Here is a 27,312-nt window from a genome sequence, read left to right as displayed (position 1 = left end):
TTCATAGGAAGACTGTGCCACACCAGGGAGACTTAGAAAGGCATTTTTCTGAGAATTCCAAACCTATAGAAACACCACCATCCCTGCATTTGCTTTAAAAAAACACCTCAAAGAGTTTGGGAAGTAAACAGAACTAAGTCACAGGAGGGAAGAGTCCTGTGGGAAGGAAAGAAGAACTAACCTTGTAGGCGAAGCTATATATTTAATTTGATTGTCTTTCTTTTTAATTGATCTCATGAGCCACTCGAACCCAATTGCGTCAAGGATAAACCTACATGATGAAATGAATCGGTTTTGTCTGGTCTTATTGTCTGTTTGTACTTGCTGGCAGTACCGATATTCCATACCTGGCTATGGTCGCCACTAGCATTTTGCACCTTGTTATACAACTCGTCAACCCACAGTCCCCTAATTAGTACATTTGAGTCAACGCACATAAAAGCATAAACAATCACTTCACCATCTTCATTCTGGGCCTCCTCAGTACTAAATGCTCAGTTGTACTGTAGCTGATCTTATTCCCTCCTACTCCCCTCTTCCCCACTGACAGCGGTGTGCAGTAAAAATCCAATGAACCTAACATATCCCTGGAGTGGGTATTATTCGCCAAGTTATGGATAAAGCGTGGTGCTAGGATACCACTATGGTGGTTACCGGTGCAGTATGTTTACTGTTGCAGTTTTCCCCTAGACAAGGCGATTCATTTCAAAAGTTCAACACACCTGCTTCCAGTACTCTTTCGGATGCTAGATATGCTGCTGTAAAATGATATTTTTCCTGGCCATAACTTTCACCTACCTATTGCCCCTGACTGCAGGGCAGTCTGCTGATGATCTAGTGTGCCCCCTTACACCTCAGATCACTTGCATCTTCCTTGGTCACCACTGGGGAGCTCTAAAGGGCAGTTTCCCGCTGGCATTCATGTATCACTTGTGGGTGATTCTGTTCGGCAGGAGCTGAACACCACTGCATTCAGTACTGTGCTGGATTGCAGCCTTAGTTCATGCCCCAATTAGTGGTTTCTTATTTTTTTTGCGCTTTTTAGGAGGATGCATAGTCAGTCGGATCAAAAGGGAGCTACTATTTTTTTCCCATTCCAAGAGCGACATTGCAGTGGTTCAATTCAGTCTTTTACCACTAGAGGGCAATGCAGCATTGGCAATGTTTTGCTATAAAGATCGATTGCCTTTTCCTTAAGAGGGGGAACATCATGTATCATATGATATATTTTATTTGTATCGCGCTCATACACAGGTGTTTCAGAGCGCGACTAGGCAAGGGAAGGGAATCAAGGGAGAACACAAAAACAACAACGATCTTACTAGGCCCAGTGACATTGAGAACATGCAAGTGCATGGGACGGGGAAAAGTGCATGGAAGGGGGAGAGTGGAAAGTGCAGAGGAGAGTAGATAAATAAATGATACATTTTAAAAAATAGAAAGGAGGCAGTAAACAGTGATAGTGCAGCCAGCATGTGGCAAGTGCTGTGTTTATGGCGACAGACTCGGTAAGTCTGATAAATGCAGAGAAGAAGAAAATGGGGTGCGAGGCTGTATGGGTACAGATACAGTCCATCCAGTGCAAGGGGTGGCCAGGAGGCAGTGCAGGAGGGCGGCAGGGTGAGCAGGTACCTGGACCCAGAGGAAAGAGGATGGCCAGGTGCACAGTGCCGAGAGAGAGAGCGGGTCAGCAGGGGAGAGGGGGAGAGAAGGTAGAAACAAAGAGGAAGGTCTTTAGGTGCTCCCGGAACACGAGATGGTTCTCAAGTTTTAGAGTGGCAGGGAGGCTTTTTCAGAGGGTGGACCCAGCCGAAGATGGAGATCTACCCCCAGCTCGTTTCTTTGAAAAACGATGAACCCGGAGGGAGTTGGAGGTAGAGGAGCGAAGAGCTCGAGAGGGGAGGTATTTGCGGAGGGATAGCTGAAGATATTTTGGACCAAGGCCCCCGAAAGCCTTGTGGACAATGCAGAGGGTTTTGAATTTAATTCTTGCATCCACTGGGAGCCAATGGAGAGATTTCAGAGCTGGAGAGATACGATCTCAGGGCTTGAGGCCAAGGACAAGTCTTGCAGTCCTGTCCTGTCCTGGATAAATTGCAGAGGGTGGAGAGTAGAGGCAGATAGATTTAGAAAGAGGCTGTTACAAAAGTCCAACCTAGAGAGAACCAGAGCTTGAGAGACAGTGAGCTTCTGAGGGAAGGAGAGGAAAGGCAAGGTACCTCTGAGGAGGTGCAGTAGGAAGTTTGACTTTTTAGAGACTTCCGAGATATGGGCAGAGAAGGAAAGTGTGGAGTCAAAGATGACCCCGAGGTTCTTAGCCTCGGAGGTAGAGGTAGGAGGTAGACTGAGGGAGGCAGGCCAGAGAGTGAGGGAAAAGGAAGGAGATGGTGTGCCGATGAGGAGGATCTCAGTCTTGCTGGCATTCAGACAAAGATCATTGGCGGCGCACCAGTCTTGAATGGCAGTTAGGCAGTCAGACATGAGGGAGGTGGCTGAGGGCAGCCGGAAAATGAGTTGTGTCATCAGCATAGCACTGGAAATTTGAGCAGACAATGGCAATGCAGTGGGCTAGAGTTGCCAGGTATTGGTTGAAAAGCCAGGGTGAGAGGTTATAACCCTGGGGAACCCCACAGGTAGAGAGTAAGATAGATGATAGGAAGGACACGAGTTGGACCTGGGAGGGTCGATTAGAGAGAAAAGAGGTCAGCCAGGCCAGAGCCTGATCAGTGATACCCAGGTTATCACGGAGCCGGTTGAGCAGGATGGTGTGGTTGGCCGTGTCGAAGGCAGAAGAGAGATCAAGAAGGATGAGGACAGAGGGAATGTTAGAGTCCAGGTTGGAGAGCAGATCTTCACGGATGTTCAGGGGAGCAGTTTCCGTGCTTCTGGCCGCTCTGAAGCCTGACTGGTAGTCATGAAGACAGCCAACAGAATCTGAATGGAGGTCAAGTTTAGAGATGGCCAACTTTTCCAGGAGTTTGCCCAGAAAGGGGTAATGGAAATTGGGCGATAGTTATCCGGACAGGAAGGATCAACTGTGGGTTTCTTGAGAAGAGGATGCACAAGGGAGTGCTTCAGATGGGAGGGGTAGGATCCTGAGGCAAAGGAGTGGTTGAAAAAATCGCCAACGGCCAGAGCAAGGGTATCCGTCTGGTCCTTTGTGGTTTTGGAGGAACAGGGATGAGCCTGTTTTGACGAGGCTTTCATAGATCGCACTTGTCTAGCGACCTCGTCAGGGGAGAAAATCGGAAAGGAAGAGAATGACGTTGGGGGAGTGGTTTAAGGGGGGTCTGCAAGCACAGACTGAGGGGGAATAGGAGGGGTAAGGGAGGAGAAGGGTGGACAGGATGACCTGGGTTTTTGAGATAAAGTGCGTAGCAAGGGCGTTGCAGAGAGCGTGGGAGGCAAGAGGAGGGGTGGAGACTACCGCAGGGTTGGCAAGCTCCTTCCAAATTTTAAAGAGTTCGGCTATGTTGTTGGATGCCTCAGAGACATGGACTTGAATGTGGGCTCTCTTCTTGGTGCGGACAGATAGTCGGTATTGCCTTTGGAGCAGGTGACAGGCCAGTTTGTCAGAGGATAAGCACGAAGCCCTCCATTTCCTCTCAGCCGCCCTACACTTTCATTTAAGTGTTACTAGGTCGGAGTCATACCAGGAGTTGCACTTGGCTTTGGACTTCAAACGGATACTCATGACAGGGGCAAGAGCATCAAGAGTGTCAGAGATAGAAGAGTAGAGAAGGGACAGGGTTGTGTCAGGGTGAGAGTCAGCCACAGGAGGGGGAGGGGGAGAGAAGGTGGCTGCGAAAGCCTCAGCTGACACACGCTTCATTTAGTAGTAACCTGATCCCTGACTTTTTATTTGTGTTGGCAAATTAATCTGAGATATTTCTCATTGGCTAAACCCTTGCGAAGGAGGATATGTATTCCATCCATTAGTTTCTCTTTTTTGTTGCAGTTATTTGGCTTCCACTAATGCCAAGCTGGTCGATTGTAAAACGTCCTCCTTAGAAGCCATACATGCAGCGAACTAGCATAAGTGACTACTGGTACACCTGAGAACATTACACAATCTTTATAAGCTTGTTCTTAGCGCTTTTTCTTGGTCTTAACGTCGATTAAAGTTTTTTCTAAAACCAGAATGTCTTCTACATGTTTGTAAATCCGGCAGATGTGACATAGAAAACACTACTCATTCTGAATGTACGGATCGCCCCTCTTATTTATGTCTACAGATGGAATGATTTTATAAAACAAAGCTGCCTTTCATCTCTAACAACTGACTAGGTTCTCATGTCTAACACAGCTTCCATACACTGTTAAAGCAACGTTCCTGTTGACATCTGAAACAACTCTTTTTTTCAGGAACCATGCACTGAATATCCATCCCTGCGTGGTCTAGATCATCAGAATATGCAGAGGAATATTTTATTTAGTTCATATACTGTACCATCCGACAAACCGGCGGCTGTACCAGTCATACTTGCCAATCCTCCCAAATGTAGCTATGTATAGGTTAATGGATGGAGGTGGCAAAGTGGCAATAATACAAATAAGGACAAGTTGTGTTTTTATAAGACTCGTTTTTTTCTTAGTTGGATTTCTTCTTGCACACACAGGTTTGCTTAGCCTGTCAGACTCTGACCTTTCACTTACTCCTTCCTTGACATGTCCAGACTTTATACTTGGTCCTTTTTAGGTACATTTTACTTTGTTTCACAGCGCAGAGGAGAGAAGTTTTAGAAAGTGCATAGCATTTATGCACTCTCAGGCCCTCTCTCATGGTCTAGGTGTCTTCTCAGGAACTTCTTTCAGCCCGGCCTCCCTTCATGGAAGCCAGGTACTAGAAGCCCAAGCAGCAGTACCACAAGATGGATGAAGGCAGCCTTCCTCCAGTCTTGATTTTCTTATAACCCGCCTCTTGAGCCCCTATTGACAGAGAGCTTCCCTCCTGTTTAAAAAAGAATTGCATTGGATTTGGGATTGTTAGCTCTGGCCCGTTTCCCATTGCACTATACTTTCTGCCCACTGTTTTCTGACAGGGCACAGTCGGGTGATATAATTCTGCTTGGATATCTTGGATTTTGTCTGTTACTCTTTGCTTCTGGATGCCACTGCATTTAGCTGCACGATCTGGTAGCCAGAATGTCTTTGAAACCGAGGTTTCTAGTTAACTTCAATGCTTTTTCTGTGGGTCTGGGTGCTCTGTCAGAAATAATATGTAAAAATTACTCGGCCTCTCCATTCTCACTGCCACCAGTAATCTAACACCCCTCAACTTCTTAATGTAGATGTTGTGCCCTTTATGCCTCTTCGCCATTCTTCACAAAATCTACTTCCACACATGGAGAAAACTGGGCTAACATGGGTGTTGCTCGGCTGTTTGATGAGGTCCCGACTCTTGGAGCGAGCAGAGCCTCTTATTCTCAGGCTTCAAAATTACGTTCCAAGCTCTTACAGTGCCTGCGGGTTCATAACCAGTGGAGCCAAGATGTTGGCGACTGTTCCCCATGTTATGTTTCCCCAATGATTACTGACACATTGTGTAAGTGTTGGCAATAAAAAGGCTATGGGTTTTTATTGTACATTACGTGATATTACACAACATAAGTCATAGTAATAAACATATCATGCATAATGTACACTTTTGGGCATGAGGTCCAGGGTTGCGCCCCCTGGCCCGTGCTGCCACAGCTGGATGGGTTACCGGCCATCCAGGTTCCCTCCCCAAAAGTTGCTCATCTACCTCTACCAGCAACCAAACTGTTTGCCAATTCCTGGTGGGACACGGCCATTCCCTTGACTTGTAACTGTCCCTTGTGCGGGTTTTGTCATTACCTGGTCTTGCTCGTGCGGGGGTGCATGCCACTGCTGCAATTGTCACCCTTTTATCGCTGTAGACCTTTGCTATGACTATAGCTTGGTATGGTTTTAGACCTTATGCGTTGGGCTCTCATTTGTCCCTGCTCAGATGTCTGCTCTTTTATTGACCTCTTGCTTGCTTAAGATTGGCCATCCCTTGTCTTCCCGTGTGCCCTAGTGGCTGCTGTTCTAACCGTTTGTGTCAACTGGTTCTGAGCATCCTTCTATTTCTTAAACCTATTGGAGTACTTTCTTCTGACCCCCCCAAAACATGGTCCTCTCACCCTTCTGCCAGGCCTACAACTTTCTTGGCCCTTTTCCCTGCGCCCCTTCTACGTGCGCAGCGGTTTGAGTCTGCCCCAGTTTGACTTTATACGGTTTTCCATGTGAGCTAGCCCTGTACCTTCTATACATTTAATCTACTGTGCTAGGTGCTGTTTATACATATCTTCTTGGCGAGCCCCCAACTACTGACTTATGATTTAGTAGTACCATTTTCGGCTACTTGTTAAATTGTGCTGGTTGGTGCTTGCCACTGTTTTCTCAGCGAGCCCCCTGTAATTTTTTAACCCGTTTTCAGGTTTCGTGCTAATTGCTGGCCCCGGCCGTCCAGCGGTGGCCTGTTGGGTGGCCTGTTGTTGCCATATCTATTTCTTAAACTATTTCCGCCGGTATTTGCCATTGTCTGTCGGGCTATTACTACCCTTATTCTACTAAACTTCTATATACCGTTATTTGACTTGGTTACTGTCTGTGATTTGTCTCCTCCCTTTCCCCTGGTAATTCCTGAAGTTCTCTGTCGGTCCTTATCGGTGTCTTGCAGGCTTCTGTTGGACCCTGTTCCGCTGAGCTTCTAGCTATCGTTATCTGGCTTGCAAATGTCTGCGTGTGCATTCTTTACTAATTTTTCCCTTCATGGTAATTACCTTGGTAGTTGCTCCTTAATTTGTATGTTTATTTTTCATTCTGTTATTATGTGCCCAACTATGTAAGCACTGTTTTCAGAGCGTTGGTTTCGGGGAGGGGAGGGAAGGCGTCATTATGGTATGGCCATCATTATGCGTTTTGGCCGGCCGACTGTGTTGCCGCCAAGCTATTCCACCAGCCTCCCTGCACCTAAGTGTTTGATTGTGGGGTGCAGTTTTTACTCAATGTGTGAAGCTTTGCGCCATCCTCAACGCCCTGCTAATTCCTGTCATTGTTGGGGTTGGGATAAATTCCTACCCACCTCTGCTGTTGTCATGCTTTTATTTGCAGTGTGGGTGTTTTTTTTGGCATACCCATTCTCACCTCTCTTGTTCATAGGTTTTTGAGAGGGGACATTTTGTATTGCTCCCGGAGGGGGTTGGTTGTGAATCACTACCTCTTTTGTGTTTTCTTCACCATATGTAGCTGTCTGCGTGTCCCTTTTTTAATTTTGGCGAATTCTTTATAGTATCCCTTCACCCTATTTATCTTCCCCCATTTTTTCTGCACTAATGCCGTTTTGTAATAGCATCTATATTGTTGGAGCCTATCTCCGCCGCTGCCCATTTGGCTGCCTGTTGGTAAGTGACTCGATAACCTGTTTAGGCCCGGTCGCTTGTGTGCTGTGTGACTGCTTCCCCTTGTGCTGCTTTCTTAAACTATTGGGTTGTGCCTGTTTCTTAAATCTGTCATCTGGGTAAGCTTGCCTTGAACAATATTCATACCTTTTTAGATTTTTTTAAATTTTTTTTCTCCTCATGCTTGCGAAGAAACAGTATCGCTGTCTGTACACTGCTTATTATTACACAGGGGTAGGGAGTTAGGTTTGGTCTTGGCTGGCTCGACCAGCTTCCGGTACTATTCTTTTAGTCTCTGTTATTATGTTATCTATTGACCTCTATTCACTATCCTTGGGCCAGTGCGCACACCTCTTTGCTGTGTTCCTTGTGAAGTCCTGTTGTCTTTGACTTGCTTCCCCTTTTCGCCTGTGCCTCTCTTTGCCCGTACTTTCGTCCTGGACTGCCGTTATATTTCTGTGGGGGCTTTCTATTCCCCCCCGCCCACCGGCTGGTTGGTGCCGGCAGCCAAAAAATTGCATTTTATTGTGCCCTTTGCTGGCCATTAGCCCTCCTCCATGTTATCTTGTATGCCAAATGCTTTTTGGTGCTCCTGTCGGAGTCCCAACACTGAATGTACTTTCATGCTACTTGGGCAGCTCTTTATAATTTCCAGGGACTATCCATGGCTTTTGTCTGCCTGTGTGGGTGCTTTCCAGCACCCAACAGGCTGGTGCCAATGGCATTTCGCACCTTGGGTGCCTTCTTTTCCCCCTGGATGTTTTTTCAACTTATCCTCTTGGCTTGTTACCATCTTCTGACTGCCGGGTGTCCTGCCGATTACCGTGTTCCTTTTCTGGATTGGTGTCACCTTGTTTGGTGCCTCTGTGCTGTTGTACCTGCAAAAAATTCTGTGTACCCGGCCTGTTTTTGTTGCACTCCTTACGGAGTATTGTGAAACTGGGTCCCCTTCTATGGGTTCTCCTTACATTGAGGCAACCAACCACACTGTGCAGTGTTCTAAACTCTGTTTTCAGGTCTCTTTTCTGTATTCTGCATACGCAAAATCATTTTTGTTGCGTTCCGTTTGGAATGCTGTGTAAAATGGAGGCCCCTCTTTTCGGGTGCTCCCTTTACTTGCCCTCCATTGTTTGGCTGGCATTTTCTTTGATTGTTTGCTCCCCTATTTGTTTGGGAAAACTTTTTTACACGTGTTTGTTCTCTTGTTGCGGGTTGTTAGGGAGAATTCTCTGTAAAGGCTAATTTCCCAAACCCGAGAGCCGGAATCAGATCCGCGCCATTTGCACTACGATCCATGCCCAGGTGAGTGCCCAGACCCATGCCCCAGCCCTGTTTGCTTAATTTTTCCAACACGCTATGTTTGAAAGCACGGCAAACACCTCCCACACGCGGGACTCTCCGCTTCCTAATTGCTTTGAGCCCGCCTCCCTCCATCCCTACCCCGACCTGATTGGTCCAGCACACCTTATAATGGACATCCAGGGCAGCCCTCTGCCCGGCAGCCCCTTTGGCTAAGGGCCCCAGGGTCATGGGCGGCTCCTACATCAGCGGCTCCAAGATGTGTCTGCAGGTGTCCGCAGGGGACGCCAAGGAAGCCAGCAGCTAACAGACAACAACAAAAACTGTGAGTGTGGCATGGGTGGGGAGTGGAGCAATCACTCCACTCCAGAAAACCCCTGCCACTTTATCTTACCCCCAATAACATAGAGTGCCATAATATTAGCATGTCCACACTTAGATAGAATCCTGAACGTTAGCCTGCGTCGCATCTAGATAGGACTTTGATTGAAGGAAAGCATGCCCGGGCCTAGATGAAACTTGCATGCTAACATGTGCCACACTTGGAACTGTGAACACCAGACGGCACCGCATCTAGATAGGATTGTGAAGGCCAACAAGTGCCACACTTAGACCAAACTGTGAATGTTAGCATGCTAAAGGTCCTGTAACCCACTAACCAATATAACCTCAAACTCTGCATACCTATCTCACCCAAAAACTCACACAACCATCTCTCGCACCACAAGCCGCACGCACTTCACAACACTGCATCAACACATAAGCCGGAGCACCAGCACACGCAGACTGACACCGATCCAATACCTGCACCAAAGCTCAGCACCTGGTGAATACCCAGTTGAAGCTGCCAACAGAACACCACTCCTCTCACTATCCTACTCCCTCTTCACCTTACTAACCCATCCCACCTTTTCGTTTGCAGATCCGCCAGAGCGCCTGGGGACCAATTCCGTTGGTAATGGTGCGCGGTACAAATACCTTTAACATTTAGTGAGTCCCCCAGCAGCTTTGTTGGATTTTTGGGGTTTATTTTTTTCTCCTGCTAAGAGTGAGACTCTTTTTCTCCCACTCTTAGGCATGATTTGAGAATGTCCTTTGACTATGTAATGTGTTTTATGGGCTATGGGGTCTTTTACTCCCTAGGGCTTCATGTGTTTTTGGTATGTGTTACACAGCACCCTCAGTGCAGTAACACAGGGGTGTCATAGTGACCCCCAAACATAGACTCCATACCCTGGAACTGACTACTGTCTCCCAGGACATGTAAAGTCACCATGGGCTTTACTGGTCTTAAATTGTGAACAGAACCAGTACAAACCATCATATTGTGGAAGTACTGGTAGGGGTAATTCGATTGCCCCTGCATCCGTTTTCCAAGGGGGCACTGTCCAGTCCCCCTTTGTTGAGTTTCTGGCTGGTGGCAATGGATACCATGCGAAATATTCCACCGGAATATTTCCTATGGGATTTTCCCATTCATTTTAAACGCACCACTTTTTGGTGCAATGTTAAAGATACCGCCAGGTTATTTATTTAATATTTATTCCCCGGTTGGGTCTTTTTGCCAGGATTCGGTTTTAAAATGGTGTTTGTGTTCGCCCTTGAAACCCTAACCCGAGTCGAGCCCTTTGTTCCACTTTTGGCTGACTTCTGCACAGAAGCCTCCAAAAGTGGTGCCACTCTGTCTGGGTCCACAGGATGTGTGGGGGGGGGGGGGTATAGGCACCCTGGACTGAGTTGCCTTGGCAACTCAAGTCACACTCTTGTGTCCAGTGGTGAGCTGCCCGGCTCACCACTTAGCATGTTTGATTGACAGCTAGGCTGATGAATGGGGGTTTTCTGCATAAAAGCCGGGCTTTGGGGACTGGAACTTCAGAAGTCGCCACAGGACCTAAAGAATCCGAAGAGGGGAGAAGCTGCGCCATCTACAACAGCACCACCACCGGTGGAGCCCTGCTGTACGAAACCCACCACTTTCCCGACGACCGAGAAGATCTTCTTCTAGGAGAGTCTTCTTCCCTTTGAGCTGGTGGGACCAATCAGTTTGCCTTTTTCGCCTTCCTGGATCATCTCGTGGTCTAATCGCCCGTGCCAAGCACCCCGGCAGCCGGATAGCCACGCTTCACCACTACCGCGAATAAAAGGGTAGTATCTTTTAACCGGGAAACTCCGCGGTTGGTTACTTCCCTGGCAGTGCAACGACCTCCAGCTTTCCTCCAAGTCGAGATCTTCTCTTCCCCTGGACGAAACCCCGATTTGCATCCGCTGCCAGGAACAACTGCCCCCGCTGGAGCTTTCTCACCATTTCAGGTACTGTGTCCCGCCTGGTCTCCCTTGCAACAGACTGTCCAAGGTGTCCCGTAAATCCTTGACTCTCTATCCTGGGGTGACCTCAGACCTGTTAACATTACCTTTCTAACTTGATCCAACCTCTTTTTGACTTTCCTGCAAAGACTTTAAGTGCATTTCCACTGTGTGATCTTGGGCACATTCCGCCTTGCTCTCCAAGAGTGGGCCTGGCCTATGAACTTTTTGCTCTACAGTAGAGCCTGCCTTTCTTGACTTGCTGTGGTTTCTTAAGTGTTGGCACTGTGTGATTTTCCTATTCTGCCTTTTCTCTCCCTTTTTAAACAAATTATTGGAGTACCATCTATGGTTACGCGCTCACCTCTGTTTCGCTAAATAAGTGGTGTATTAACCTAGACTTGTCAAATAATTAATTAGGGAGGTGTATATATTTCTAGTGACTGTGTTTGAACTTGCTTGACATATTAGTGCTAGTGTATTTTTACAGGTGTGTTTTTAAATAAATAATTATACACCTTTATACCAAAGCTCTGGTCAGTGTTCAGAGTGCTGCGTGAACCTGGAGATTCCTTCTTCCTCCGGGTTTTCCCTTTATTCGCCTCCCCTTGGATGGCTTGCTCTGCGATTTTTTTGATTCCTTACTGGTTCGGGACAAAAACTCTTTGCTATGTGTTTGAGTTTTTTGTTGCAGATGTTGCAGCTGGTGTCCGCTATGGTTTTGGCCCAAAAAACTTTGACCCCAAATGCTGTGGACCCTTTCTTGCATTGCTCTTAAAGTGTGTCATGCAGGGATATGCCGTGCTGGCTTTCCTTAAACTGTGCGCTCCCTGCTCCTGTCAAACGACAGCCTCGGTATGAATTATTATTTGGGGGGGGGGCTTTGTTGCTTCCTTCGCTGTTTATCTTGCTATGCCGACAACTCTTGCCAACTCTTCGTCCCTGTTTATTCTATGTATGTCTCTATCACTGGAGAAAGGAAACACTAGTATTCTCGTTTATTCTAGAAAACGGGTGAAACCCATGTGTTCATGGAAACTATGAAACGCAAAATCCTTGTGAAATAAAACCTTGATTTAAAAAAAAAAAGAGATTGACATGTTAAAAGAATTAACCCACTTCACAAATGCAACAGGGTTGCACCCTTTTCACGTGGCTAAATGACCTTTGTAATGCTGCCATGTGTGCAGTGCACAGAATATGGCAGGGGAGCATTGCCTTATAATGTACCTGCTCTGTAACTGGAAAGGTATGTGCATGCCCATGTGCTGCTACCATCAAAACCACTGTGAACCCCTGCACAAGCCTTCGCATTCCTTGCCATCATTGTTTCTGGGCTTTATTTAACTGTGTTGCGCCGTTCTAGCTTCAGAAAAAAACAGTTGCCTTGATTGCAGCGTGTACTCTGCTCCATGTTTAGCCTGTGCCCCAAATGCCGTTTTGTCATCTTCTGTTGTCTCATCTAAGGTCTCCTCTTCTGCTTGGATGGTGGTGCAAAATATAAACGTTTCGTAATCAAGATTGAGTTGTGGGAGAAAGTGAGCCGTCAAAGCATCCTTCGCTTACTGGTATACGTCCTGGCCATCATCGATAGTTAGTGAGTTGAAGATACGTGGTACTTCATCCCCCACGTTTAGCAGCAGGTGCGATCTCATCTTCCTATCGGTGGTGATGTCCTTACAGTCCATTGCCATTTCAAATTTTTGGATCCATAGTTGCCACCGGGGGCCAACTGACGATGGATCAGTAAACTGGTCAACAGGCTGCATCATGACAGATGATCCACCTTGTGGGTGGGCATGCGGCGTGGAGACCGATAGATTTGCAGCAAGTCTAGAAGGCGTGCCGGGCCTGGGGGTGGATGTGCTGGTCGCCATGACAGGGCCTCACTTTCCCCTGATGGAATCTTCCGCCTCACCTCGTTGCGTGGCAGCCAGAGTCCGTAGTCCTCTTTGTGTGACTTGCCGTGCTGGGTGTGGATGGGTCTGCTTCCTTCTCCCAGGTGCTCAACAAGTGCCTGGTTGCCGCAGTCGTCCGTACCAACCACGTGTGGGGCCCTCTGTCGTGTTGCACTTGGCTTCCGAGCCCTGGATGGCAGGATTCAAATGGTGGCAGTTCACCGTGACCAGAATGGTGGATATTGCACCTTCCTCACACGACAGGAGCGTGTGTAGATGAGAAGGGGGGGTGGAATTACTTTTTTTTTATTTTTGGGGCGGGGAGGTTTTTTGTATCCCCCCCACCCGGTGTCCAAAAATTGTTGCAACCGCTATCGCGGCAAACAGCTGGTGGTGTGTTGCACGTGTGTCTTGGGTTCCACGTCCCTCGTCGCCAGTGTTACATTCTGCCCGTGGCACCGCGGGGCCCGGGGACAGAACGTTCGAGGCCGCAGAGGTAGGCCTCTGCTGCTCAGCTCCGGCAGGAGCTAATAAGAGACACACACACGCACGCACGCACGCACGCACGCACGCACGCACGCGGGGGCGGGGCTTTTATTCAGACACCCTGCGTCACCGTGTTGCGGGACGCAGGGCAGATACAACAGCTCCTGCCCCAGAATAATGCTGTTTTTCGGAGCGCGGCTGCTTCTGTTATATTTGCTATGGTGCCTCACAGGGCACAGTAAGATCAGGGTGGTCACCCTGCAGCTCTTTACCCTGACCAGTGCTGTTTTTTGGAGCAAGGCCAAGCTTACAAAAACACACAACGGATGCATCTCCACGAAGCAAGGCAACGTTTTTCCAGTGCTGTGGACCGAGGTTTGTGAAACAGGTCAATGTTTCAAAAGAGAAGTTATCTGCATATGCAGATTATTTGTGGTTCTCCGTATGGCGCACCCAGGTTTGTTCTGTTTGCTGCCAGGCAGCCCCTTATATCCCATCAGAATGGCCCTGGGCACTGCATGGCAGTTAGTGCCTCATGGTGAACATAGCAGGTCACCAGCTGTCATGTCCTGCCCCTTAGATCTCTCTTGTAGGTGCTGCACATGTTAATGTACTTTCGCACCTTGCTAGGGCCCGATCCTATCCTTCCTGTCTCTTTGTAGTTGAGGGAGAAGGGAGGGGTATGGGGCCGACCATGTGTCAGCAGCATGTGTTCAGCCCCTACCCTTGCGCCCTCCTTGTCCCCCAGGTTACTTGTCTGCGCTTTCAAGCTGCAGGGTACCCCATCAGCAGTGCTGCCTACAATTGATCTTGATTGTGGGGTCAGGTTAATCTTAATAGAAAAACAATGCCATTGTCTGAGGCAATTGTTTTACACTTATAGGAATGCACATTCTGAGCCTGTGCACATTTTCAGTAATTAACAAAAGATTTTACTCCCGATTTAGTGCTTTGGTTGATAAGCATTCGCAGACCTCAGAACCCGCGGGGGTCAAGAAACAATAGCACATGTACATAATAAGGGAGTGTAGAGAGCAGCACCACAGTCTGAGGCAGGGGCGCAATGAAACCTACATTTCGGGGAGTTGGGGGGGGGGCTAACTGGTGATGGGTAGGGGCCACTTTAGAAAATGGGCGTGGAAAACGTGGAGGCTCGGCCCCTCTGTTCTACCCCAAGGGTTGTCTGGCATGGGGCCCAACTATCAAATGGTAGCAGCCCAGCATTACACATAGACGCCCACAGACAATTATACATTCATTCATTCATTCATTCATTTAAACATCCCATCTACCATAAACCCACTCATTTACGTGCACACAGCCCCCCCATACATCATACACTCGTTCACACGCACATACATTACATACACACTCCTTGCACACATGCATACACACATACAAAATGAGCTAATCGGGTGGACTGGCCAATAGGGACCTCTGGAGATTACCCAGTAGGCCTCTGCACCCTGGGACTCCTTTGTGTGGTAACCTATTTTATTTCCAAATGTTCTCATTGGAAAAGGGTTGGGCTTGCTGAAAATGGGGCCACTTTGAACACCAGGGCCTCTTTTGGTTCCCAGTCCACTCTAATACGCACTGCTAGTTTTAGAAAAGGCTTTCCTCACGTCTCTTCCTAACAAGAAGCACGTGTGCACATCAGCCCCTTCCCCTCAGATGTGAGAGAACATACAATGTTCGCAGTGCACACATCCGCGGGGAGGGGGCTGATGTTTCCATGTGATTTTTGTTAGGCAGAGAGGTGGGGGAAGCCTTACTTGAAACTAGCAGCTTCAAAGTTTTGATGCTTTTGTGCAAATACATTTTTCTGCACAAACACAGTAAAACTTTAAAGTCGCCTGTTTGAGGAAAGTCTTCTTTCCCCTCTCAGACTAACCGAAAATTATGGTGTTCTACGCCTTTGAGCTAATACGACTTCAGCCCCGCCCCTCAGCTCAATTTCGGCGGAGATTGGAATGTGAGATTAATCATGCAAATCAGGTCTGCGAGGTAGCAGACCCACAACCATCGAGAGAAGGATTCTCCTCTCTAGAGACTTTTATGTCTCCACCTCTGTACCCGAGGCAGCCCCCAAGGTAACACCAGGCCCATCATCTGTTCGCAATATCTTGTTCGTGGAAATGTAACCTCCTGACTACCAGTAGACATTCTGGGCAGCCCAGCTCTATTGGACCAATCCGGAACCTCGAGTTTTTTCAATGCTGCTGCAATACAAAATATGGGCAGAACATAAAACAAATGTTTACCTTCTGCAAATAGTAAGTATGTATAAATAACACACCATTAAACATACTAAAATATTCAAAAAGGCTGCTTTTTAAAATCTGGACAGTGCTCAATTTTTTGTTGTGTTTGATGCTGTGAAACAAACATTCTGGCTAGATGGCACAAGCAAAATTAGACCAGTGAGCCGAATCATGAAGAGAGAATGCAAATTCATTGGGGGAAGAACATGGCATTTGAAACTTGGTTGTTTTCATTTTGCTGTAAATGCAATTCTATTATGATTGAAATGTATTCCACTGATATCAATTTTCTTAACTTATTAGACTTACTAATGACGCACTCATACCACTTCGTCTGAGAAAAGGTGGCAGTGACGGCACACACCATAATGGTCAGTCACACCATGCCATCTTTGTTTTGTTGGCACAGAAAAAAATGGTGCCAATGCTTTTTGCATTTAAATTGTATATTATACAAAATGTGGTTCCCGCTCAATGAGTTTTTCTCTTCGTCCACTGTAGATCATCATGGCGATCCTAGTATCCTGGTTTCTCTGCTTCATCTTTACTATAACCGATGTCTTCCCGCCAGATGAGACCAAGTACGGATTCTATGCCCGCACGGATGCCAGGCAAGGGGTGCTGGCCGCAGCACCGTGGTTTAAGATCCCGTATCCTTGTAAGTGTTTGATGTGTTCTTTTTTTCACCCCTCTGGGATTAAATTGAAGGTTGTGAAGTACGAGAGAAGAGGGTTTCTGACTCTAACTTGCATGCTAGAATATACTCGTATATCCCATCCCCTGTCTTACATACTTATGGGAGTCTGTCCTAGGCTGATAGCACTAGATCGTTTTGCACAAGATCAGTCTTTTAATTTCAACTTCTCAAACTTCAATTTCTTGCCTTTTGAAAGCGAAGTTCAAAGTGGTCACTCCAGCATAACCTTTGGAAGCACTTCAGCAGTGTGTGGGATTTGCTGCACACCGTAATGGTGTAGCCAGAATTGCTCTATGGTTGTGCCTGCACCATACACACCTAGGCCAAGAGCTGGGTTCCCCATAAAGTATCATTATTTCTGAGGCTTGTGGAATCTGCTTAGATCACATGCTGTGCATAGGCCGACATCTAGTGGAAGCTGCGGAGTATTACAGTTTGTTTTTCGAAACTCGAAAATGGGCGTCGAGACAGGGCGTGCCAGTAATACTATCCCTAGTGTGACGTCCACTGTACCCAAGATCCCTCACGCGTCTAGGATCCTCAGATTGTTTTTTTCCGCCATACTGGTCGGAAGCATTTTGCGGAGTCCCCTGGCCTTAGCCATACTTTTGCTAAAAATTTAAAATAATTATCTATTGACATCCTTCCCCACCCCAACGTTGAACTTCGACAACTCGACGCCGGCTGGAGAAGAAATCGACCGTCGGCTGCTGCACGACGATTTGGGCCTCGGAAGGCCGCTGGCCTCGACCCGGGCCTGGTAGGCCGCTGGCCTCGGCCCTGCAAGTAGGGAGAGTGGGGGGTGGTACATACTCTACACTCTTTGTATATAGGTACACCTTATACATTTCCTACACTTAATAGCCCGCTGCCTCAAGGTGCGTATGGAGGGTACCCCTTTTCAATTCTGCCCCAAGTGCAATCGCAAATACCCTTGGGTCGACAGGCACGCCACGTGCAATCTCTGCTTGCCGAGGGACCACCCCGAAGCGAACTGCAGAGCGTGTAGTAGGTTTAAACCTAAGACACTTAAGGACCGTTCGACGAAGCGTTGGGCCCACCACGCCAGGCAGGCGGCCATGGCAGCGGAGGGCGCCTTCAGCGATGGCAGCAACGCCGTACTTTCGGACGGCGAGGGCATTACGGCGTCGAAAGACAGCCGAGCGCAGGTCCCCGACCTCGGAAGGTCGTCCGGCAGGGCGGCTATCTGGAAGACCCCCGGCGACACAAGCGCTTCACATACTACACACACTAAACACACTAAGTCCAACCGAGACTCGACGACGTCGAGTTCTCGGAAAGAGGCACAGACAGAACGGTCCGATTCGGTGTCCTCTGGGCGCTCTCGATCAAGATCGCCGCATGACTCCAGGCAATCATCCACTCTTGCCAAGAGTGCCTCGCTCCCTAGGCTAACAGAAGTTCAATCGTCAGAAGACGAAGACGACTTCCACCCCCAGGCCGCGCTCCAGGAGTCGGAGCCCGCAATGAAAGCCAGCGAGGCCCCACGCTCGAAGGACAGGGACACCTCTCCCGATCCTCGATGCCAGGCTTGAAAAACTCTGGAGCCACTAAAGGGACAGGGAAAACATTTTTCTATGCACGGGGAGGGGTAAAACAGCAGAAGAAACTACCTGTACATTCTTCCACACCTATAAAACACTCCACCCCCCCCCTAAACAGACAGACAAGCCCAGGTCTGCTGATAGGTCCACAACCAGCAAAGCTACTCAAGATAAATCCCACAGACTTGCTGAGAGAGTCATTCCCAGTTCCAAAAAATGGTCCAGTGAAGACATAGATAGGGTCATGTCAAGAATGTCTTCTTTGGCTGATTTTTATGATAAAAATCCAGAACATTTCCTCTCGTATGAGCCACAAGGGGCCACACCCTCAGGCTCTACTGATCCAATCCCCCCGAGTAAGAAGGCCCGGTTTGAAACCCCTATGAGGTCTGAACCCTTCGAGGTACAACCTTACGCAACTCCATACTCACGGTATCAAAGAGAGGCTTCCTTTTGTGAAGACCAAGAATTTGGTATAATAGAAGAGCAAACCGGGACGGGCTACTATGGGGATGATGAGGACCACGAAGAAGAAGAGGATGACCCGGAAACATACAGAGTAGATTCCCCGGTAGAGAACGAAGCCCCGGTTACCGACTCCCTGGTCGATAACCAACCCCTCCTAAATGAGGTTCTCGCTCGCGCAGCAGAACATTTCCACATTGACACCCACGGTGTACAGGAGGAACGGACTTCGCAGAAGAGTTAGTGGGAGAAAGGAGGCCTGTTGCCCAGACCATCCCTATCCTTAAATCCATTCAGCGGAGAATAGATCCGTCCCTGGTGAACCCAAACCTCACCAGAGCAGTCAATCCCAGGGTTGAAAAACTTTTCAGGGTGGCACAGTCTGCCCCGCTCTATATAAGAAGACATCTGAAGCCAGACTCCCTAGATGTCACCAAAACTCGTAAGAGGGCTGGGACACCCTTGTCTTCGTCAGAAGCTCCTCCCGACAAGGAGAGCAAAAAACTATATGGTTTCGGCAGGAAGGTAGCCTCAACGTCCGCCTATCAAGCAAGGATTGCTAACTCCACCACCCTGTTGGCCAGCTACAACTGCCATCAGTGGGAAGAAGTCGCGGCTCTTATAGCGTCTGCTCCTGAACCGTTAAAGGGCCAATTAGCTCGGATTTCCGCAGAGGGTAGAGCCGTGTCTGGTTGCATTTTGAAAGCAACCTTCGACGCCGCGGACAACGCAGGCAGATTGATAGCAGAAGGTACTGTTATCAAGAGACATGCGTGGTTACGGCAGTCTGGTTTTAAGGCAGAAACACAGGCATCATTGTTGGACAAACCGGTGGAAACCGATCTGTTTGGTAAGGCGGTCGAAGACGCACTGAAAAATGCCAAGGACGAATACGAGACACTCAAGTCCCTTGGCCAGTTAACCAATAAACCCCCTAACCAGAGAGGGAATAGTAATTTTCGTCGCCCACGCGGCCAAAATTCCCAGAGAGGATCTAACTATTCCCAGGGGCAGGGTACACAGTGGAAAAACAACCAACAGTCTACCCAGGGTTATGGCAGAGGTAATAGGAGAGGTCGTGGTAAAGGCAGAGGCAGCCCCAGCAAAGGAGGCGGCACGCCTCCACCAAAGCAGTGACGCTCAGTTCAGGGTCCCTTCTCACGCAACCCCAGTAGGGGGACGCATTTCAAACTTCACCCAGACTTGGGAAGGGATCACATCAAACAGATGGGTGCTGTCAACAGTATCCACAGGATATTGTATAGAGCTACTGCAGCGTCCCCGGAACCATCCTCCACGACAAAGAGTACACTCCTTAGAACATCAGAAGATTCTCCTCGAGGAGATCGCCATTCTTCTACAAAAGGACGCGATAGAACTCGTCCCGGGACACCAGGTAAACAAGGGTATTTATTCAACTTACTTCCTTGTGCCAAAGAAAGACTTGACAATGCGCCCAGTATTGGACTTACGGCCTGCCAACAAGTATGTCAAGCCCCAAAAATTTCGTATGACCACGCTACAAGAGGTAATCCCCCTCCTAAAAAAGGGGGATTACATGGCAACCTTGGATATGAAAGATGCTTATTTTCATATGTCCATGTTCCCAGCGCACAGAAAGTACTTGTGCTTCAAGGTGGACAGTTGCACTACCAATTCAAGGTACTGCCCTTCGGGATAGCTTCGGCTCCAAGGGTATTCACCAAGGTACTGGCGGTGGCGGCTGCACACCTACGCAGGGAGGCAATCCCAGTGTACCCTTATCTGGACGACTGGCTCATAACGGGGGAAACCCCAGGAATTTGCAGGACAAACATTCAAAGGACTATCGACCTCCTACACGAGTTAGGCTTCTCAATCAACGAGAAGAAGTCAAGCCTGGTGCCAAGCACCTCAAAACAATTCCTAGGAGCAATCCTGGACACCCAGGAGGGGTTGACCTTTCCTTCAGAAGAAAGAATTCGGAATATACTACTGCAAATTCCGCATTATCAGTCCGGTCAACAAATAACGGTACGCAAAGCAATGCGTTTACTGGACATGATGGCGTCATGCATTTACCTGGTCCCCCACGCGCGCCTGCGCCTGCGCATGCGTCCCATGCAGGAATGGTTGGCGAAACAGTGGTCTCAGGCAAGTGGTCAGTGGGACGATCTAGTGGTCATTTCACCAACACTGGTACAAAGCCTTCACTGGTGGACAAGAGAGAATCTCGCACAGGGGAAACCCTTTTACGATCCCGAAGTACAGGCAGTAGTCACTACAGATGCATGTCTGACGGGGTGGGGAGCTCACCATCTCCACCACACAGCTCAGGGTCTCTGGTCTCACTCAGTGGCCAAGAACCACATCAACCTGCTAGAGCTTCTGGCAGTATTCAGAGCGCTTCAGGCGTTCGAGCCCCATCTACTAAACCTGTCAGTGCAAATCCGGACGGACAGCACGACAGCCATGTTCTACCTGAACACGCAAGGAGGGACTCACTCGCCAAATCTGTCCAAGCTTGCCCAGAAAATCTGGATGTGGGCACTCAGACGGAACATCTTCCTGTCATCACAACATGTTCCAGGGGAGCTCAATTCCCTAGCGGATGCTCTGAGCAGAGACTCCCTCCCAGAGGAACACGAATGGGTTCTTCACAGAGAGATCGTAGAAGATCTCTTCTCTCAGTGGGGTTTCCCCACTATAGACTTATTCGCCACAAGCGAAAACAGACAATGCCCAGGATTTGCATCCAGGTTCCCCCAACCAGACTCCCAGGGGAACGCCCTGTGGATGAACTGGTCAGGGATGTTTGCGTACGCTTTTCCACCAACTCCTCTCATCAGGAAAGTGGTGAACAAGATGAACAGGGAATCGATGACGCTCGTCCTAATTGCTCCCATGTGGGCAAGACAACCGTGGTTCCCACACCTACGCAGGATGGCGGTGTGCGAGCCCATCAAACTTCCAGCCTGGTACAACCTACTGTCCCAGCACCAAGGTCAAACAGTGCACCAGCAACCCATCTCAATGAACCTGGCAGCATGGCTCCTGAGGTCATAGAGTTTGGACACCTCAATTTGCCACAGAGGTGTATGGACATCCTAAAGGAATCTAGGAAACCAAACACAAGGCACTGTTACTTTGACAAGTGGAAGAGGTTTGTTATCTGGTGCCAGAGTAAACAAATCAACCCGGTTGATTGCACTCCTTCCACTATTGTTACATACATGCTCCACCTGCTAGATGCAGGATTGGTTTTTAACTCACTGAAAGTACACCTGGCAGCCCTCTCGGCTTACACCACTTCACATAGCAAGGTTTCGTGGTGGAAAGTACCAGTAGTTAAAGCCTTCATGGAAGGAGTAAAGAGACTTCACCCTCCTATTTCAAACCCACCACCAGGGTGGGACCTTAATGTGGTGCTAGCCAAGCTCATGGGCCCCCCTTTCGAACCCATGCATAAAAGCAGTCTCAAACACCTGACTTATAAAACGGCCTTCTTAGTAGCTATTACTTCTATAAGAAGGGTCAGTGAAATTCAGGCTCTGTCAGTGCAGGATCCCTTCTTTACCGTCCATAAAGACAAAGTGGTTTTACGCACACACCCTAGGTTCTCACCTAAATTTATATCACAATTCCATGTAAACCAGTCCATCGAGCTTCCGGCTTTCTTCCAGAACCCGCAAAGCTCGGCTGAGGTGAAACTACACACCCTAGATGTGCTTAGGGCGGCCCTCTACTATGTAAATAAAACAAGACCGCTAAGGAAAACAGATCAACTGTTTGTCTCCGTAGCTACAGGCAGAGAGGCGGATCGCGTCTCGAAAGGTGCCATCTCGAAGTGGATTATTAACTGTATCCAGCTGTGTTACTCACTCTCTGAAAAGACTCTGCCTTTTACGCCAGGGGCCCACTCTACTAGAGGCATTGGGGCCACTCTGGCTTTCATTGCAAATGTACCCCTTGACACCATTTGCAAAGCAGCTACTTGGAGCTCTATTCACACTTTTACTCAGCATTACTGCATTGACACCCATTCCAAGGCAGATACACAAGTGGGACAAGCGGTTCTAAGACACTTATTTGCTCATGACCCTTCTCGCATCCCACCTCCTTCTTCTGGTACTGCTCGCTAATCTATGCACAGCATGTGATCTAAGCAGATTCCACAAGCCTCAGAAGGGATACATTACTCACCGTAATCGTATTTCTGATGCTTGTATCTGCTTAGATTCACATGCGACCCACCCTTCCTCCCCTCCGAGAGAAGGCGCATGATTGCTTGTAGTCTTACCTTTCTGTCTATCTGCTTGGATTATCTGTACTCACGCTACTCCTCATGCTACCTCATGTCAGAAAAAATACAATCTGAGGATCCTAGACGCGTGAGGGATCTTGGGTACAGTGGACGTCACACTAGGGATAGTATTACTGGCACGCCCTGTGTCGACGCCCATTTTCGAGTTTCGAAAAACAAACTGTAATACTCTGCAGCTTCCACTAGATGTCGGCCTATGCACAGCATGTGAATCTAAGCAGATACAAGCATCAGAAATACGATTACGGTGAGTAATGTATCCCTTATTGTAGTGTTTGAATTGTAACTCATCGAATTTACTATTATGCCCACTAAATGGTGCTCATTTTATTGACTAGTTAAGACTGAAAAGCAGAAAGGGCCCTGCCAGAATTCAAACATTTGCTGGTTCAACATGAATCCTGGAGAGCTTCATATGTGTGCACCTGGCCCAATGGAAGGAACCCACATGTTTGCTGCCTCCCCTGGTCTCCCTCTTGTGTTCACTCTGTATTCTCCCTGTTTTTTGTACAGAGCTCCATTGCTTCTTAGTTGAGTTTGCTTGCTAGTTAAGTTCACATTCCATAAATCCCATACATATAGGTACGTGTTTTCTACTTTACTGCCTGGCAGTAGTCTACATGGTAAAGTAACTGCTGAGTGTGAACGTTCTAAATCTGGTAATGCAGATAAACCACTGCCCACTCCTTTCACCAGCTACATCATTCATTGTTCCATAATATTATGCTGAAACCGAGATCTCGAATCATGTTCTGCACGTTTTTGCGGTGTTCATGTGCCATTTTGCATTCTACATTTAGGTCTAAAACTACCAGAATGCAATATGTGGGGAGTCTAAAAATCCAAACTGGTTTATTATTTCAGACCTGACATTGGGCAATCTGATACCCTGCCCTATGTGTTTCACTACTTTAAAGACCTGACATACTAAAAAAGAGCCCGTGTTTAGTTACAGGGATAGACACAATGTTTGACGGATGTTAACCAGTTGTTATGCATAATGCATAATTCTTCTCTGCTTCACTGGATGGATCTTTCCTCCCTTGGCGCTTGCAGCCCTCCACCTGCCTGCAACAATCATCGGAGAGTGCACGCTTTGCCAGGGTAAGCCCTGGTAATTGTGTTGCACATCGTGCCTGTAGCGTGAATTTCGTCATCTTCACTCCAAAAAAAGTACTTTTTGCTGCTTGTTCGAGAGGAGTGCATTTGGTGCAATCTTTTGCTCACTTTTCACCTAATTTTTTGGCATTTAAGCCTGCCACTCTTTGTTTGCAGTCTAGACACTCAATCCACGGGCCCTTCCAAGATGCCCACAACTTTCCTGCTCTGCCCTCCATCTCCTCATTGCTGGCACACCAACAAAGGCCCACGACGAAGGCCCTGTCCGCTCTAGGCACGCTCCACCCTCGCCCCCCGGTCACCTGTGATGCTGTGTGTACCGCCTCCCCACCCCCTGCTCACCTGTAATGCTGTGTACCCCCCCCATGCTCGTCTGTGATGCTGTGTGTACCCGCCCCCCTGGTATCCCGTGATGCTGAGGGTACCCCCTCCCCTGGTCATCTGTGATGCTGCGTGTGCCCCTACTCCTGCCCCCCCCCCCCCTCGGTCGCCTGTGATGCTGATGGTACGCCGCCCCCCCCCCGGTTGCCTGTGATGAGGGTACACCCCCTGGTTGCCTGTGATGCTGTGTGTACCCCCACCTCCCCCTGGTTGCCTGTGATGCTGTGTGTACCCCCACCTCCCCCTGGTTGCCTGTGATGCTGTGTGGATCCCCCCGCCGGTCATCTGTTATGCTCTATGTACCCTCCTCCCCTGGTCCCCTGAGATTGCTGTATGTATTCGCATTTGTGTGCTGCAGGATGGGGTAGGCACCATGTATTTGCCCATTGATTGACTTATGCATCTGTGTGCTGCTCCCGTCTTCCTGCAACACTGGGTAGGCACCATGTATTTGCCCATTGTGCGACTTTCACATTTGTGTGCTGCCGCCTTGCAACATGGGGTAGGCACCATGTATTTGCCCACTGCTGGACTTTTGCATCTCTGTGCTGCTGCCGCCCTGCAACACTGTGTAGACACCATGTATTTGTCCATTGTGTAACTTACGCATTTGTGTGCTGCTGCCGCCTTGCAACATGGGGTAGGCATCATGTATTTGCCCATTGCTGGACTTTCACATCTCTGTGCTGTTGCCGCCCTGCAACATGGGGTAGGCACCGTGTATTTGCCCATTGCTGGACTTTTGCATCTATGTGCTGCTGCCGCCGCCCTGCAACATGGGTTAGGCACCATGTACTGTGTGCTGCTGCTGCCTGGCAACATGGGGTCTGGCCCAATGGATGTGATCAAAAAGGGAAAGGTACCTCGAGATAACTCTGGGTACAAATAGAGGCACAAAAAAAAACAACCAATAGGTTGCAAGGTTCTTCTGAATAAGAGTTGTTCATTAAGTTATAGATTAATTCAGCACAAGTGGCATTAAGTAAAAAATGTTTATTAGAAATAAATTGTTACAAAAAACAAACATTAATCACAGTTTCACTGTTGAGAACAACAGGATAACTTATTCTTGAATGTAATTAAAAGTTTTTACATATTGTTACATCAAACGATATTCATGAGAAAAAATATAAAAAATAACACCAATTCAAACAGTCATTTCATTAATGATTACACTTTCAATATTTATACAACCACAATTTCTTATTTATACTGATATCTTAGACAGGGAGTTGTTGCTATAATGCCTTCTGTCACATACTACGCATTTCGGGCTATTTGAACCCTTCTTCAGATATTGATATCAGCAAGGTTAATTCTTTCTGAAAAGTTAACACAAAGGAGGAGATCATCTTACACAAGACCAACGCCTTTTTAACAAATTCACACCCCATTATGCCAGTAACATACATCTTACTCAAAATTCATAAACATCTACAAAACCCACCATGGCGTCCGATAATAGCTGCAAGCAATAGTTTACTGGAGCTGCTTGCTCAGTACATTGGCAAGATTATTCAACTTTTTGCCCAACAAGCCACGACATATATCAAAGATACTAATCATTTTTTATCAAGATTAACAACAGATATTATGTTCACCATGGATGTAACTAGCCATTATACGAACATCACCCATCAGGCAGGTCTTGAAGCGGTAGAGTGGGCACTCTTAAAAACAACAGACAACATTAAGAGTGACAGATTATTCAATATACAATTATTAACAATTGTTCTGAACAACAATTTCTTCATGTTTCAAGACAAATACTACATCCAAATCTCAGGAACTTCCATGGGAGCCGCTATGGCTCCGAGTTATGCGAACATCTTCATGTCCTATCTGGAAGAGACAAGAGTACTTAACAACCCTATGTGGAAAGAAAAATTAAACATTTTTGTCAGATTTATAGATGACCTCTTCGGAATCTGGAGAGGTTCTGAAGATGAATTAAAACACTTCTTTGCCTTTATGAACACGTTGACACAGAGGATCAAATTCACCCACAAGACCAGTAGAACAGCACTTGAATTTCTAGACATGCATATCTATGTACACAAGAATGAATTATCCACCAGTATATTCACCAAACAGACAGACAGAAACAGCCTTCTCCTAGCCTCAAGTTTCCACCCACCAACTACAATTGAGAGCATCCCTCTAAGTCAATTACTACGATACAGAAGGATAGTATCTGAAGAAGACGAATTTCATAAACAAGCAAATGAACTTACCAAAAGATTCCTCATGAGAGGTTATGACCCGATAAAATTACAGCAAGACACAGAGAAAGTAAAAAACATCAGTAGACAACAAGCCTTAAAACCGAGCGTCAAGAGACGCTACCAACCTGGTGTATGTCACAACGTACTCACAACAAAGCAGACAAATTAAGAAAATAGTGAAAATAAACTGTAAGTTATCCCTGAATCACTGTCTGTTTCCAATGCCTCCACTCTTTGCCTACAATAAAAGCAAGTCAATTCAAGATTATCTTATTAAATCTGACTTTAGTTCTAAGAAAAGTCAAATTAACAACTTCAGAGGAACCCTTGCGTGTAATAATTGCAATTGTTGTCATAATGTGATAAAAGGAAATTATATTTATCATCCATATAAAGGCAACAGGATTTTGCTTAACCATACTTCAACATGTGATACACGAAATGTCATTTACGGCATCAAATGTCCGTGTGGACTCTACTACGTAGGACTCGCTGGAAAGAAGGCAAAACAACGATGGTGTGAACATAAATCAAATGTAAGACTAAAATTGGTCAAATCTCCGGTTGCACAGCATTTTATTGAACATAAACATACAATTGCCTAAATGCAGTTTGTTATCTTGGAACATGTACAATTACCAAGACGTGGAGGAAATTTACAAAGATTGTTGCAACAGAGGGAAACCTTTTGGATCGATAGATTGGACTCAATGTCCCCACGTGATATTAATCTTGAGTGGGATCTGTATTGTTATTTCTGACAGAGATGTTTGTATATAACCTGGGACTTCTTTAGGGCAATCTTATTCAAACAACAATAACCAATACTCCTTTTTTGCCCATGAACATCTATAAAAGATGCGGTTACTCAATTGAGATTATTCTTGATACTAGAATAAC

The 27,312-nt window shown here is 47.4% G+C and overlaps 1 protein-coding gene across 1 annotated transcript in view; it reads left to right on the top strand.

The window, feature by feature from the left end:
• SLC23A2 (solute carrier family 23 member 2) overlaps window positions 1–27,312 on the top strand; it is a 1,453,080-nt gene that overhangs the window by 1,052,734 nt on the left and 373,034 nt on the right. The window contains exon 11 of the mRNA XM_069618873.1: window positions 16,159–16,315. Coding sequence (XP_069474974.1) covers window positions 16,159–16,315 — 157 coding nt within the window. The remainder of the gene's footprint in view (window positions 1–16,158; window positions 16,316–27,312) is intronic.

Source organism: Ambystoma mexicanum, chromosome 10 (genome assembly GCF_040938575.1).
Source record: "Ambystoma mexicanum isolate Mex_15411 chromosome 10, UKY_AmexF1_1, whole genome shotgun sequence".
In the NCBI taxonomy this organism is placed as follows: domain Eukaryota; kingdom Metazoa; phylum Chordata; class Amphibia; order Caudata; family Ambystomatidae; genus Ambystoma; species Ambystoma mexicanum.
This window is presented reverse-complemented; position numbering and strand designations above follow the sequence as displayed.